The sequence below is a fragment of the Aedes albopictus genome, chromosome 2 (assembly GCF_035046485.1).
Source record: "Aedes albopictus strain Foshan chromosome 2, AalbF5, whole genome shotgun sequence".
NCBI classification, from domain to species: Eukaryota; Metazoa; Arthropoda; class Insecta; order Diptera; family Culicidae; genus Aedes; species Aedes albopictus.
The window spans coordinates 210205638-210222288 of NC_085137.1; the positions used below are offsets into that span (position 1 = coordinate 210205638).

General features: G+C 41.4%; 1 protein-coding gene across 1 annotated transcript; it reads left to right on the forward strand.

Annotated features, from left to right (window-relative positions):
* Positions 1–1739: 1739 nt before the first annotated feature.
* LOC134287892 (uncharacterized) lies at positions 1740–4852 on the forward strand. The gene is made up of 2 exons (XM_062851076.1): positions 1740–3105; positions 3365–4852. Exons 1-2 carry the CDS (start codon positions 3056–3058, stop codon positions 4482–4484), a joined length of 1170 nt encoding a protein of 389 aa, XP_062707060.1. The 5' UTR covers positions 1740–3055; the 3' UTR covers positions 4485–4852.
* Positions 4853–16651: the final 11799 nt, after the last annotated feature.

The window sequence follows — 16651 nt, forward strand, 5'->3', positions numbered from 1 at the left end:
CAAATGCAAGCAGTTTGGTCACAGTGATAGCTTTTGCGACAACAAGCCCCGTTGTGGCAAATGCAACCAGGCTCATTTAGAGGACTCTTGCACACAGGAAGCTGAAAAGTGTAGCTACTGTGGCGGAGATCCACATGACTTGCAAGATTGCCCGGCCTATAAAAGACGCATTAAAAATGAGAGTCGCTCTATCATAAGGCGCTCCAAACAGACATATGCGGAGATGGTGAAATCTTTTAAAACACCAGAATCCGTGTCTGAATCAGCTGTCCCAGTTGAAAATCCCTTTCACGAGTTGTCTTCTGATGATCAGGACGATGACGAAACTGATGAGGGTGGATCTTCTTCGGAGGTACACGCACCTGGAAAAAGGAAGTCATCATCTTCCCCGGGATTGCGCCGAAAGGTCTTTTTGAAATCTTCCCTCAAAAGTTTGCCTAATACAAAAGGAAGCGGAGTAAATTTAAAAACTCCGAACAAACAGGCCCCTGATTACTCAGTTCCATGCTGCAGTAAAGACCCTGTGAATCCGCCTCCGACTGTTAAATATACTTCAAAAAAAAGCATTCGACAAAGTAGCAAGAAAAAGGCTACAAAAGCTCCTCGAACTTCAACTGAACCTCCCAAACCCAAAAGAGGACTGCTAACTTTCAGGGTTCTTGTGGATCGCTTATATGATGCCATCGGCCTTCCGGACACACTTCGAGGCATTATTGATATTTTTATCCCAACAGTAGAAGAATATCTTCGGAATTTGACACAATCATGGCCCCTCCTTGCTTCGCTCATATCTTTCGATGGCTAATTCATCAAGTGAGGTGCAAGATATGATCACTGTGCTACAGTGGAACTGTCATAGTTTAAAACCTAAATTAGACCTGTTTAAGTTTTTGATTCACAACTCAGATTGTGATATATTTGCACTTTGTGAAACATGGCTCTCTTCTGAAGATGAACTCAACTTCCACGATTTCAACATAATTCGCCAGGATAGAGATGACCATTACGGGGGAGTACTCTTGGGGATCAAAAAATGTTACTCATTTTATAAAATTCCAATCCCGACTCATCCTGGCATAGAAATTGTCGCTTGCCAAATAAACGTAAAGGGTAAAGATCTTTGCGTAGCTTCCGTTTACATTCCTCCAGGTATTTCAATTAACCGCCGTCATCTTTGGAATGCAGTTTCTGCACTATCACATCCAGTTTTAATTCTGGGTGATATGAATTCACATGGTACTGGGTGGGGCGAGCCATATGACGATCGCAGAGCGGCTATTTTCTATGATTTGTGCGACGATTTCACTTTGAACGTTTTGAATACAGGTGAAGTGACACGCATTGCATCCGACGGTAAAGAAAGTCGGCTTGACCTTTCTTTGGGATCAAGTTCACTATCATTCGATTGCTCGTGGAAGGTGATCGAAGATCCTCATGGTAGTGATCACTTGCCCATTATAACCACCATAAAACATAATTGCGAAAGGTCAGACGAGCCAATTCAGGTTCCTTTTGACCTCACTAGGAATATCGATTGGCAAAAGTATGCAGAAGCGGTATCTTTTGGGGTTGAATCATCCAATCCTCTCCCACCTTTGGATGAGTATCGATTCCTGTCTGAACTGATTTACAGAAGTGCATTAGAATCACAAAAACGACGCGTTCCAGGTGCAACCTTCAAAAGAAGACCAGCCACACTTGGCTGGGATGATGATTGCACTCAATTATATCTTAAAAAATCTGATGCCTTCAAAGCTTTTCGTAGGCATGGCACCTCGGATCTTTTTCAAGAGTACGCAAAGCTTGAAAGACAACTGAGGAACTTGCTAAAAGCGAAAAAGCGTAGTTATTGGCGACACTTCATTGAGGGTCTCTCAAGAGAAACTTCGATGACAACGCTTTGGAGAGTGGCTCGCAACATGCGAAACCGCTCATCTTCTAATGAGAGTGACGAATACTCCAACCGTTGGATATTCAGCTTCGCGAAAAAAGTCTGCCCAGACTCAGTCCCAGCACCACCGATTTCTTGGGAATCAATCTCAAGAGACGGTTCTCTGGACAGACCATTCTCAATGCTGGAATTTTCTATAGCTCTTCTTTCATCAAACAATTCTTCTCCGGGACGCGATATGATAAAGTTCAATCTTCTTAAGAATCTCCCAGATATCGCAAAAAGACGATTACTAGACCTGTTCAATTCATTCATGGAGAACAACATCGTTCCGCATGAATGGAGACAGGTCAAAGTAATAGCTATTCAAAAGCCTGGTAAACCAGCGTCTGATCATAATTCATACCGCCCAATTGCTATGTTATCATGTTTAAGGAAATTGTTGGAAAAAATGATCCTATCGCGACTTGACCATTGGGTTGAATCGAATAACTTGCTTTCAAATACACAATTCGGGTTCCGCAAGGGCAAAGGAACAAACGATTGTCTAGCGTTGCTTTCAACAGATATTCAACTGGCCTTTGCGGAAAAGGAGCAATTGGCTTCAGTTTTCTTGGATATTAAGGGCGCTTTTGATTCAGTTTCCATAGAAATATTGTCAGAAAAACTGCACAATAGTGGACTACCCGGACTTTTAAACAATTTCTTGTATAATTTGTTGTCAGAAAAACATATGAGCTTCAATCTCGGACAACTGACAACTTCCAGAATTAGCTACATGGGCCTACCCCAAGGCTCATGTTTAAGTCCCTTGCTTTATAATTTCTACGTGAAAGACATTGATAGCTGTCTGGAAGGACAATGCACGCTAAGACAACTTGCAGATGATGCTGTGGTTTCTCTCAAAGGCCCACATGCAGAAATGTTGCAAAGACCATTGCAAAATTCTTTAAACAATCTTTCCATTTGGGCAAGAAATTTAGGGATCGAGTTTTCTCCGCAAAAAACTCAATTGGTTGTGTTTTCTAGAAAGCGGAACCCAGCCCAACTGAAACTCAATCTTTTGGGAATAGAAATCGACCAATCTTTGACTTCGAAATACCTTGGGGTCTGGTTTGATTCAAAAGGCACTTGGGGTACCCAAATCAAGTATTTGGTGCAAAAATGTCAACAAAGGATCAATTTTCTACGCACAATTACCGGAACATGGTGGGGTGCTCACCCGGAGGACCTCATAAAACTTTACAAAACGACTATTCTCTCTGTTATTGAATATGGCTCTTTCTGTTTCCACTCAGCAGCAAACTGCCACCTATTAAAGTTGGAACGAATTCAATATCGTTGTCTGCGTATTGCCCTCGGCTGCATGCACTCAACGCATAATGCGAGCCTAGAGGTCCTGGCAGGGGTGAAACCTCTCCAGAACCGATTCTGGGAGCTCTCGCTAAGGTTACTTATCAAGTGTGGAGTGAGCAACACACTTGTGATTGAAAACTTCGAAGAAATGCTCACTCTGAATACTCAGTCAAAATTTATGAGAATCTATCTTTTCTACATGTCATCTGACATAAGCCTCCCAGGTTATAATCCACCTCGTGTACACTTCACCAATGACAGTTCCTCTGTTAAATACGATCTGTCCATGAAACAAGCTATTCATGGAATTCCAGATCAACTTCGATGTATATCTATTCCTCGCATTTTTAACGAAAAGTACCAACATGTCAATTCCTGTAAGAGAATCTTTACTGATGGATCTCGCATAAATGAATCCACTGGTTTCGGTGTCTTCAATGAAAATTCCACCGCCTTCCGCAAACTTCAGGAACCTTGCTCGGTTTATGTTGCTGAGCTGGCAGCAATCAACTTCGCTTTGGGGATGATTTCCAACATGCCCGTAGACCATTTCTTCATCTTCTCGGATAGCCTTAGTTCTATTGAGGCACTCCGGTCGATGAAACCTGTAAAACATCCATCTTACTTTCTTACAAAAATAAGGGAGCAGATGGGTACACTGGTCGAAAGATCATACAAGATTACCTTTGTATGGGTCCCCTCGCATTGCTCAATTTATGGCAATGAGAAGGCGGACTCTCTCGCAAAGGTGGGCGCTCAGGAAGGTGAGATCTATGATAGAAGAATTTCACATGATGAATTTTTCCATTTTGTTCGCCAGAGTTCTCTTCAAAGTTGGCAAAATGATTGGCGAGATGGCCAGCTGGGACGGTGGTTACATTCTATTATTCCTAATGTTTCCTTGCGAGCGTGGTGGCATGGTTTGGATGTAAGTCGAAATTTCATTCGCGTAATGTCAAGGCTTATGTCCAACCATTACTCGCTAGATGCGCATTTACACAGGATTAACCTCGCGTTGAGCAATGTTTGTACTAAGTGCGGTTCCGGTTATGATGACATCGACCACGTAGTTTGGCAATGCCCGGATAATGACGCCTCCAGAGCACTACTTTTGGATACCCTTGAGGCCCGAGGTAGACAACCCTTTGTTCTTCTGAGAGATGTGCTGGGCACTCGCGATGTCACTTATATGCTATGCATTTACGACTTTCTTCGTTTGTCTTGTATAAAGGTTTAACTCTCTTGTGTTTTCTCCCCCAGTTTTTTTTCTCTGTTTTCGTCTTTGTGTTGTTCCTGGCCATCCGGCAGACGAAAAGCCCGCTACAATCTGGTGCTGAATCACTATGAAGACAACGAACACGCCATTACGTTATACCTTCCGGATGAGCTTCAGAGAACCCTTACCCCCAGTCCTTACCACGCCCATCCTAAAAGCATATGTGACCCACTAATCTCGAGCTGCCACGAGTATCCTGGCTCCATCCCGTACTAACTATGTTGAATAAGAATCATATTTGTACATAAAATACAAAAAATGAGTTTTGGCTCCGCAAAGCGTTAAACGCGATTGAGCCCCAAATAAATGAACTAGTTAAAAAAAAAAAAAAAGTTATCAAGCCGGCTTCATCGACGGCCAATCGACAACGAATCTTCACCGTACGGCAAATCCCCCAGAAATGCCGTGAATACCAGGTCCCCATGCATCACTGCACAATGCAGAGCTATGTGCAAAACTGCGTAAGGGTTTCGGGTGAACTATCAAGTTCATTCGAATCTCGCCGGGGACTGCGACAAGGTGACGGACTCTCATGCCTACTCTTCAACATCGCTCTGGAAAGTGTGATGCGACGAGCCGGGCTCAACAGCCGGGGAACGATTTTCACAAAAACCGGTCAATTTGTGTGCTTTGCGGACGTCATGGACATTATCGCCAGAACATTTGGAACGGTGGCAGAGCTATACACCCGCCTGAAGCACGAAGCAGCAAAGGTTGGACTGGTTATGAATGCCTCAAAAACAAAGTACATGCTGGTAGGCGGAACCGAACACGACCGGATCCGTCTGGGTACTAATGTTACGATAAACGGGGATACTTTTGAGGTGGTGGAGGAATTCGTCTACCTCGGATTCTTACTGACGGCTGACAACAACGTGAGTCGTGAACTTCAGAGGCGCATCATCAGCGGAAGTCGGGCCTACTACGGGCTCCAGAAGAAACTGCGGTCGAAAAAGATTCACCCTCGCACCAAATGCACCATGTGAAAAACGCTAACAAGACCGGTGGTCCTTTAGGACACGAGACATGGATCATGCTCGAGGAAGACCTGCAAACATTCGGAGTTTTCAAGCGACGCGTGCTGTATACACACTTAATTTGAAATACCGTGTTCGGTAATTTTTTGACGAAAATAGAACAGCTGAATACAGCTATACTGCATTGTTTACCTTTTGCACCCGGTTTTGACAGTTGGTGTACTGAGCCTCAGTAAAACCGATTACCGAAGCTACCGAAATAGTTCTGCTGTTCTTTTTTCGTCAAAGAAGTTCTGAACAGGCAATTCAGGATTGAGTATGTAGGAACGATATTCGGCTGTGTGCAGCAGAACAGTGTGTGGCGGAGAAGCATGAACCGCGAGCCTGCTGCACTTTACGGCAAACCCAGCATCCAGAAGGTAAGCAAAGCCGGAAGTATACGTTGGGCATGTTGCAAGAATGCCGGACAATAACCCTGAAAAGCTGGTGTTTGCTACTGATAGGGTTGGCACAAGAAGGCGTGAAGTGCAGGGAGCACGATGGGCGGAACAGATGGAGCGTGACCTGGCGGACATTGGGCGCGTCAGAAGATGGAGAGCGGCAGCCACAAACCGATATGATATGATATGAGCCATGGCCTATGTCTTACACGCAATCTCCCAAAATGATGATCGGGACCTGCCAATTAAGCCCATTCCAGGACTAGCTAGACATTTAGTTTACTTGTTGACAAGAAATCGTGTCGACGAGATCAGGACGAAATATTGGGCATCTGTTCGATACCGATTAATTTAGTTAAAACAATTCAATGCGATGATGGAACTGCTTCTGGATGCAAAATTTATCATACAACTGTGGAGATTACTTGCATCTATCTAGCCACAAGCTACACAACTACACGATAAAGGGAAACTTCATTCTTACTATGCACTCTACGGTTTCGAAACAAGGCTATGATGCAATGAGATGCAGAGTGTAGTCTCATTACCTTATAGCTGGATCGAGACGCAAAAAATCCTATTCCAGGGCTCGAACCTTGAATATTCGAATCGGCAGTCTCATGCTCAACCATCTACACCAAATTGAAACTGATGCAGATGCGACAAAGAAATGTAATGACGTTAATCATGGGTAACTTTGTTTAATTTTGTGATGGCAACTCTATGCGATTTTTAGTATCAACGTGACAAACTTTTGATAATTAGTCAATGAAAACGAATTCCTACACTAAAATGATGTATGGACGAAATGTTCGTAACACATAGGAGCAATAGCTAATTAAATTAGTCACTTAAAACAATGTAAATTTACATGACTTTTATATGAAAAACCGTAAAAATATTGTATTTTTTCGCGATTTTTAACGAAAATTGCTGAATAGCTTTGAAATAAGCAATTTAAACACCGTAGTGTCTTCGGCAAAGTTGTAGAGTATTGTTCCAACTATATTTTAACGGTGTTTTCTGTACCTTTTTGGTGCAATTTTCTGGATATTGGAGTACATTTTCGTGAAAATGCTCGAAAACACACAAAATTGATTTGATACACCTTTAAACCTTTATCAATTTGGCTCAATTTTGGACTGAAGACTTGTTTTTGCATGTGGATTAAGGTGGCCCACACTTGTATGAAAAACAAAAATTTAAAAAAATGCCAAGTCTTACCTCCTAAATTAGTTGTTTTATACTCCCAGAAGCTACGTTCAAGATTTGAGCAAAATCAATTAAGCCTAAGGGGGCGCTCAAAACGCTCAAAGTTTGTATGGGAAAACTTGGCCAACTGTATGCAGAAATTTTAAATTTTCGAATTTTGCCGCTAGGTGGCGCTGTAAGCGTTCAAGAATCAAACCCTTTGGTATTATTGTAGGTGACTATATCCCAGGTAACAATTTGATGTTGATTAAGCGCTTCTCTAACTTATGTTAATCAGCCTTAATTTGAACAAAAGCTGTGCAAAAGAACTGTAAACATTTGTTCAGCTCTTATACACCCAATTTTGGTGATTTTATCCAGCCATAAGTTGATTTGAGCTCTCCATGAGGCTGGATTAAGGTTGAAGAAGCGCTCATATCCGAGCGAAGAACGCTTTTCAGCCTTCATTCAGCAAATGGGAATGCTTTATGATTCTATTTATAGAACATACAAGGATCAGTCGAAGCTTTAGAGTCGCTTAATCATCTTTAGTTCAGCAATTCATCATCATTTATGAAGCACTGCCAAATAAAAAAACAGAATTAGTCCCACAGAATTTAAGCCAGAATTGCTAGGACTCTTGGTCTAGATGTAGAATAGTAGTTCATAGTTGCTGAAATTGAAATATATGAATGATGATTATAATTGAGAATCGAACTTCGGTGCACTGATTCATAGTCACTTACCTTAGCATCTGCTCTACCTGAAATGGTACGAGCTTAGTGATTTGTGAAAGAACAAGCTATACTGTCGTGTCTGAATAAAGGTTGAACAATTTTGAACAAAGGCTGTGTTGAGGTTGAATAAGCGCTGGAAGTGCTTTGTTACGAATGCATGGACTAGGTGTCAAATCATCATTGTTTTGTTTACAGTTTAGTGCTCCTCGCTTCGCTTATCGCAAAGCACTTCTGCAGTCAGAGAAAATGAACAGAAATACAGGTAAATATTCATAATTAATATTCCACGGTGTGGATAACTAGTATCTGTTATCTATTTTTAGCGAACGCTGGTTGTTTCGCCGTTGTCCAAACGGTAGAACGCGGAAAAACCGACGACATGCTCTAAATTATGAATGTTGCTTGTAATGTACTCAACCCCATGGATAGCTTAGAAATCCTCAATATACTTCTCAAACATCAGTTGAGTAGTTTTTCGATGTTGTTTATGAGCATCAGTTGAACAAATAATTACTGTAACAAATAATAGCAAGAAATGCTTACAAACACGCCTATTTAGAATATTTTTCAAGGCAACAATCCCTACGTTATTAAGGAAACTTCTCCATTCTACTCCCTTCCAAAATGATAAGCAGTCCATTCCTCTCATAGATCGAAGAATTTCTGATAGAAGTTGGGTATTTATGAGGGAAGTGGTTAATTTTTTAATGTCCCGAGCACACAGTTTTCCTTCGTATCCGAGACTTTCATCTCGGCATCCAAAGAGACGACGTTTCATAATTCCAAGCTCAAGCAAATGAAGGGAATCTGCTACCACAAAATCCTTTATCATGTCAAATCCAGGTACTTTCAAAATTGGAGAATTTGAGACGACAAAATAACATTCTTTAATTTCAGAAAATATCGTCTTGAACACTTTTTCACATTTCTCACGTCTTTTTTTTAAATTTCGGTAATAAGTATCATTCATTTTGAATGTTATTTTTGATTTATAATGCATTTTTGTGAATTATTATGATCCGCACAACTTTCTCACTGATGGTTTGTTATTATCATTAAAGGCTGAATAAAAGAGTCCTATCGCATAACTTTCAATATTGTAGAAAGGCTGGATAAATGGATATAGAGAAGTTGGATAATCTTCTATTGAGTAACATATTCAGCATAATTTGATAAGCTGAACAAAAGATGCTTTGTAAACTCAACAAGCTACTTTTCAACTAGATGTTCAGCTTCCGGCTTATTCAGCTATTGGCACCATTAACCAACCATTGTTCAGCATTGACTCTCACTGTTCAGCTGCCATTGTTACTTGGGATGCCAAACAACTTTGTTGAAGACCGCAAAGTGATCCAACGTCTGTGAAAAAAGTTAAACCCTACGTAAAGTGAGGATAAACTTTATTGTTGTTTTTCCAATACATGTAAAGGAATAATATCAATAATGAAATCTCAATACTTTGCCTCACTTTGCCTAAAGTATAACTTTTTTCACAGCCGTCGGATCACTTCGCGGTCTTCGACAAAGTTCTTCGGCATATAGTCACCTACAATAATATCAAACGGTTTGTTTATTGAACGTTTACAGCGCCACCTAGCGACAAAATTCGAAAACTTAAAATTTCTGCATACATTTGGCCAAGTTTTCCCATACAAACTTCAAGCGTTTTGAGCGCCCCCTTAGGCTCAACCGATTTTGCTCAAATTTTCAACTGATTTAGGAGGTAAGACATGGCATTTTTCGAATTTTTTGTTTTCCATATAAGCGTGGGCCACCCTAATGTGGATTGATAATTTGATGTGGCACGGGTAGGTCAAAAAAAGTGAACAGGTCTAATGAATATGGGAGCGTGAGATTACCGATGGCACACATACCCTAAATCTAAACAATCCTACAGGGAATTAAAAAAAAAAAACAAGTCTACCAAGGATTTCTTGCGGACGGATTCTCTTAGAAAATCTCCCACGGATTCCTTCATAAATTGCTACAACAATTCCATAAAAAATCTTCTTGGGAGTCTTTAGGAAATTCATGCAGGGTTCTTTTAGCAACCCCTCTTAGAAATTTATTTTTCAAATTATTCTAAGGATTCCTTGATTAAATCTCCAATAGATTCTCTTAGATATACCACTTAAGTTTCCTCAAGGAGTTCCACTTAACCCAGACAACCAGTCATCGTATTAGATGTTGCATAAGATGTTAAAGTGAAGGTCTCATGCGTGCATGCCTACATTTAAACGCATGTAAAATGTACGCACATCGCCTCCACTTTAACATCTTATGCGGCATCTTATTTATATGATGACTGGTTGACTGGGAAGTTTGCTTCAGGAATCCTTTCAGAGGTGCTTTAAGAATATTCTCCAGGAACATTTTTGGGGTTTCCCAAAAATGAAATCTTGCATGAATATTTCATGAATCTTGCATGAACTTTCTCAAAAAATCCTCCATGTATTCTATCGGAAAATCTTCCACGGATTCCTCGAGAAATTCCTTCAGAAAGTAATAAACTTAGATTTTGTTTCCAGAAATTTACCGAAAGTTACCATTAGTGATTCTCCCAGGAAAGACAACCTCCAAGTTTCCGTCATGAAATATTCCAGAAATTTGTTTAGACAATCGTCCACGGATTGCGCAAGGAATTCTTCTACAGAATCCTCGAAAAAATTTCTGCAAAGGTTGCAAGAACACTTTCCGTAAATTCTTTCCAAAATTGGTTCAAGATTTCCTTAAGAAAAAGTCTCAAGGATTCTTCCAGAAAAAAAAAACTTTCACGATTTTTTAAAGAAATACTCCTTGACATCTTGAAATCTTCCAAGGATTTTTTCAGACATTTCTCCAGTAATAAAATCTTCCAGTCATTCTATAAGAAATTAGATTAAGGCATACTTCTTATTTTTCCAAGGAGTCTTTTGGAATGTTTATTATACATACTTACAATTATTTGCTCAACTTCACATTTACAATAATACGCCACAAAACTCGGTGTGTGGCTGCCGTTCTCCATCCTCGGTCACGCTCAATGCTCGCCAAGTCACGCTCCACCTGGACCGCTTATCGTGCTCTCTGCACTTCACGCCTTCTTGTGCCAACCGAATCAGTCGCGAACACCAATTTTGCAGGGTTATTTTCCGGCATTCTTGCAACATGCCCTACTTATCGTATCCTTCCGACTTTGGTCACACTCTGGACGCTGGGTTCACCGTAGGGGCTGTCCATAAACCACGTGGTCATGAGGGGGGGGGGGGGTTCGGCCAATGACCATTTTGTATGGATAAATAAAAAAAATTGTATGGATCAATGACCACGGGGGGGTTGAAAAGTCCCAAAAAAATGACCACGTGGTTTATGGACAGCCCCGTAGAGTGCAGCGAGCTCGTGGTTTATCATTCTCCGCCACACACCATCCTCCTGCACAGTTCTATTACCGTTGCAAACGTTCTGGCAATGATGTCCATGTCATCCGCAAAGAATACAGATTAACCGGATTTTGTGAAAATCATACCCCGGCAGTTGAGCCTGGCTCGTCGCATTACACCTTGCAGAGCGATGTTGAAGAGTAGGCATGAAAGTCCGTCACCTTGTCGCAGTTCCCGGCAAGATTCGAATCAACTGGGTAGGTCACCCAAAACCCTTATGCAGTTTTGCACGCCGTCCATAGTAGCTTTAATCAGTCTTGTCAGCTTCCCAGGAATGCCATTTTCGTCCATTTTCACTCTAGGTTGTACCGTGGCGGTCATCGGTACTGACATTGTTGATGAAGGAAAGTTTTGGGCGCAGTATGACCATCACCAGGTAGTGATCTGAGTCGATATTATCGCCACGATAGGTCCTGACGTTGATCATGTCGGAGAAGTGTTGTCCGTCAATCAGAACGTGGTCGATTTGTGATTCCGTCTGCTGTGACGATCTCCTAGTGTTACGATAAGGGGGCTGTGTTGAAAAAGGTGTTACGTATGGCCATATTTCTAAAGCGGCGAAATCAATTAGGGCCTGTCCATAAACTTCGTAGACTCTTAGGGGAGATGGGGAGGTTCTGGTCAAAGTGCACGCTCCATACAAATTTCGAAAATTTTGCATGGAAAAAAGTGTATGAGAGGGGAGGGGGGTTCTGAGATGGCTAAAAATAAGTCTCCATAGTTTATGGACAGCTCCTTAATCATAGGCCATTTTCGTTCGTCAGCTGGTGTGCGCTGAACTTTCCAATCGTCGGTCTGAATTCCGCCTCCTGGCTAACCTGAGCGTTTAGGTCTCCTTTGATGATCTTGACGTTGTGTTTTGTGCAGCTATTGTATGTACTCGTGTTCGAGCTGCGCGTAGAATCCATCCTTGTCATAATCAGTGCTTCCGGAGTGTGAGCTGTGTACGTTTGTTCTGAAAGCGATCAATCAATGACGAAGCCAGTGTGAATACTTGCTCGGGATCTCAATAAATTTAAGTGTCAGATAACAGGGATCTGAGGCTGCACCTGAAGTGGCTGCAACTGTCGGAAAAGATATCATGCATATATTCTTCTAACTGTCCGAAAATCTGTAGAAACAATAATGTTAAAACGATTGCATCATTGTGCATTGCATGGCTCACTCCATATATCAATCTACATCCTGCCTGACCGGCTGGCAAAAAAAAAACTCCCAGCTCCAAAGCAATCCCCCAAGGCAACCAAACCCACCTCATTCTCCACCAACGTGGAACTCCGTCTGGCCAGCAGCCATCGGTGCTTCACCATGACGGAAGATGGGAACCAAGTTGAGCCAACAAACAACGACTACGACGGACGGCGACGTCCGAACGCTGGCTGCTGGCCGAGGAGACTGGCTCCCCGGTGGTAGCATGGCCGCTATGCACACAGGAGCCAACGAATAAATTATTCATTACGATTATTACGGAACGAAATTGATTTTGATTAATGAACGATGAATCCGGGAAATCCTCCGGGGATGGATAGCAAAGCAAGCAGTGCTCAGTGCAGTGAGGCAGGGAGGGAGACAAGGGAGCAAACTTTTGCTTTGCCATAGGCTTTAATCGAAATTTTGTAATTGAAAGCCCCGGCGACCGCAAATGATTGTGATTGATCGAAATGAGATACGATTCACACACGTGTCAGCGGTTATGATTTGGAAAATTTATTCGCTACTTGAAGAACCTTCGGGTCGATACAAAGCATATCAATGAAGTGGGTTACATTCAATACATCTGCTCGGGACAATTAGGAAGTAAACCGCAGTCTCGCCCGACTGCTTTTCTTGAATGGACTCAGACCTCTGATATGGTTGCATTCGCTTCAGTTGCAGTTTGGTTTGAACTAAATTTCTTAATAAAGATTCATTGCCTTGATAACGGTTAGTTATCATAATGGTCAGCCACGTTCTAATTAATAGCATATAATTAATTGTTGGCCATAACAATAAAGCTCTCTGGGCGGGCGGGACAAGGAAACGATATCGGTGTGACACGTCGTAAAATGTGATGAAGTGTATGAATGAACCGGAAAGGGCCTGTGCGATAGAGATTGAATAGTAAAGTTGGACCTGTTCTTCAAAGTTGTGATTAGCTGAACAAACTTGTTTTTTTTTAATTAATCATTTATTTAAGGCTCATGCGCCAACAGGCATAACGGAGCCGAATCCAGTTAAAACTTTTTTACAATTTGTTTTTTTTTTACTTATAAACTATGTTAGTTTTGGGGAACCGTAAAACTCGCGGTTTGGTTGAGGTTAGAGGGAACAAAAATATTTGAGGAAAGGATAGGATGATGGGGGCTTTTCGTTGACACTTGGCAGCATGTTGTGGCGTATTGCTGCTGGTCAAACGTAGAGTGAACAAACAACCTGTAACGATACAAACAAACGATTTTCGAAGGGATACGAGGTGGACAAGTGGAGTAACAAGACTGGGATATCAAATAAAGACACGAGGTGGACAAGTGGAACAACATGACGGGGATATCAGACGAAGACTTCATCTTGCTTCAAGAAGTCGTACACAAGCTTCATATACTCAAGATCAAGTTTACCCAACACATCTCTAATGTCTTCCTTTTCTGGTTTCCCTCGGGCCCTGAGGGATGCACATAAATCGGATCTGGCAATACCGTATTCGGGACATTCCCACACAACATGGTTGATATCTTGATAGCCTGCACCACAGCTACAACGATTGCTATCTGTGAGCCCTATTCGATAGAAATGCGAGCCCAGAGAGTAGTGATTGGATATAAGTCGACACATTATCTTGATAAAATCTCGACCCATATCCAACCCCTTGAACCACACCGTCTTCGATACCTGTGGGAGAATTGAGTGTAACCACCTGCCCAACTCTCCTGCATCCCATTTTTGTTGCCAACTAACCAAGGCATGCTGACGAGCAATCGAAAAAAAATCATTGAAAGCGATATGACGGTCATAAATATCGCCTTCCATAGCGCCCACCTTGGCGAGTGAGTCCGCTTTCTCATTGCCCGGGATCGAGCAATGTGAAGGGACCCAAACCAACGTGATGTTATATGCTTGATGCGATAAAGCACTCAGAATTGATCGAATTTCGCTCACGAAATACGGGGAGTGCTTCACCGGCCTCATTGAGCGAATAGCCTCAATTGAGCTGAGACTATCCGTAAAAATGAAATATTGATCAGAGAGAAGAGAGGAAACAAACTTGTTTGTTGAAGGGCTGACTTTTGCTTCTGATTAAAATTAAGCTTTTCGGTTGTCTTATAATGATTATAAAAATGTACCGTCCAAAAAATTCACCCGTTTGTTATTGCTCTATGATTGCTTGCAAAATGGTGGATCGACAACCTGGAAGAAATGTCCAAAATATAATAGGTCCTTACATGTTCCTCATGCTTTCTTGGATTTGTAGGTATCCAAAACAGCCAGCAGAGAGTTTTATGTTTTACAGAGGATCCAGAGGGTGACGGGCATGGGCGTAGCCAGAGACCCCCCCCCCCTGGCAACCAGTTTTTTTTTTTAATTACACGCAAAAAAATCCGTTCCGATACACGTGCACTCCCAGTCACGGCAACGGGAACAAACGCGACTTATGCATAGCAACGATACCAACAATAAGAAATGTACACCGTGAACTAGATTTCACGTTTTCCAGAACGCTCATATTGAGCTGGAGCTAGTTACAGTTCACGGTGTATATTTGCATGTTCTCATATTTGCGTATGTTTGTTCACGTTTATCAGAACGGGGTTTTCGCGTGTAGAGTCAACTTAAAGATAATCAATAATTCAGAGTTCCAAAAACATATCTTACTTCTAATAATTAAGATTGCTACCCATAATTATCAAACCTTTTTTACTCAAAGAAATTTCGCCAAGTATTCCTCCAAGAAAATTACTTCAATCTTATCATAGAATTTTACCAAATAACAAGCTTGAATGAATGGTTAAATTTTGTGATGTTCATTTATGAAATACAGAAACAACATGCCAAATTTTCCAGATATGCCAGAACCGGTTCCGGTAATGCAAAAGATAGAAGTTATAGAATCATATGCTGCTATAGAGTGTAGTAGTACATTATTCACGAATTTTCTTTAGTATTCGATTCATGCAAATAGCAAAATACCTTAGATTTCTTTATGATTTCTTCCAAGGACACCTTCAGAAATTTCTTCAAGTACTGCTTCAGAAACGTCTCCAGGGATTCTTTCGGCATTTCCTCAAGAGACTTCTCCTAGAATTTCACCTTTGTGAATGCTTCCATGGGCATCTTGCAGGGTTCCGATAGTTATTGTTCTAGGGTTTGTTACAAGAAATGCTTCAGGAACTCCTCCCACGATTTCTTCAAAAATGTTTAGTGTTCCTACAGGGATTTCTCCATATTTTCTTTGAAGAATTTCACTGAAGATTGCTCCAATAATTCAATCCGAAAAAAATGAAGTATTTTAGCAGGAATATCCACCAGAAACCCTATCAGAACATTTTACCAGAGATTGTCAGAAAATTAATCCAGGAATTCCTTAAAACATTGTACAAAACATTCTGCTGGAAGTCCATCCAAAGTTTCCGACAATAATTCTTATATAATTTATTGCAGACATGGATTCCTCCACTTGTTTTTCTATGTATTCCTACAGATGTGGAGCGGACCTGGTGTGATGGTTAGAACACTTGACTATCACGCCGAGGACCTGGGATCGAATCCCACTCCCGACAAACTCGCAAATATGTGAGTTCTTCCTTCGGAAGAAAAGTAAAGCGTGGGTCCCGAGATGAACTAGCCTAGGGCTAAAAATCTCGTTAATACAGATAAAAAAAAATCCTACAGAATTTTTTCCAGGAATTTGTTAAGAAAGCTTTCCTGGGATTTCCTAAGGAAATCCTTTTGGGATTGCTTCCGGGATTCCTCACGAGATTTCCTCATGGGAATTTCCTCAGGAATTCCTCCAGGTTTACCCGGAAATTTCTTCTGTTTTTCCTTCAGGAACAACTCCAGGAACTCTTTTTAGAATTACTTCAGGAACTTCTCCTGGAATTCTGCCGGGAAATGTTTAGAGATTCTCTTAGGAGTTCTCCTTAGTATTACTTCCGGGATTCCTTCTGTGGTTTCTTCATGGGATCCTTCAGGGTTTCTCCAAGAATTTCATCTACAAATTCTTCAGGATTTCTTTCTGAGATTCCTTCAGGAATTCCTCAAGGGATTCCTTCACGAAATTCTTCAGGGATTACTCCAGGAATTATTCCAGGGATTGCTGCAGGGGTTCCTCTAAAAATTTCTCCAGGTATTCTTACAGAAATGCCTCTAGAGATTCCTCGAGGAGTTCCT

What these genes read in the sequence shown, in the direction of transcription:
- LOC134287892 (XM_062851076.1), top strand. Translation starts at nt 3,056, where the DNA reads ATGTCAACAAAGGATCAATTTTCTACGCACAATTACCGGAACATGGTG. An exon ending in AATTACCGGAACATGGTGGG is followed by an intron (nt 3,106 to 3,364) that starts GTGCTCACCCGG and finishes GTGTGGAGTGAG; the next exon opens with CAACACACTTGTGATTGAAA.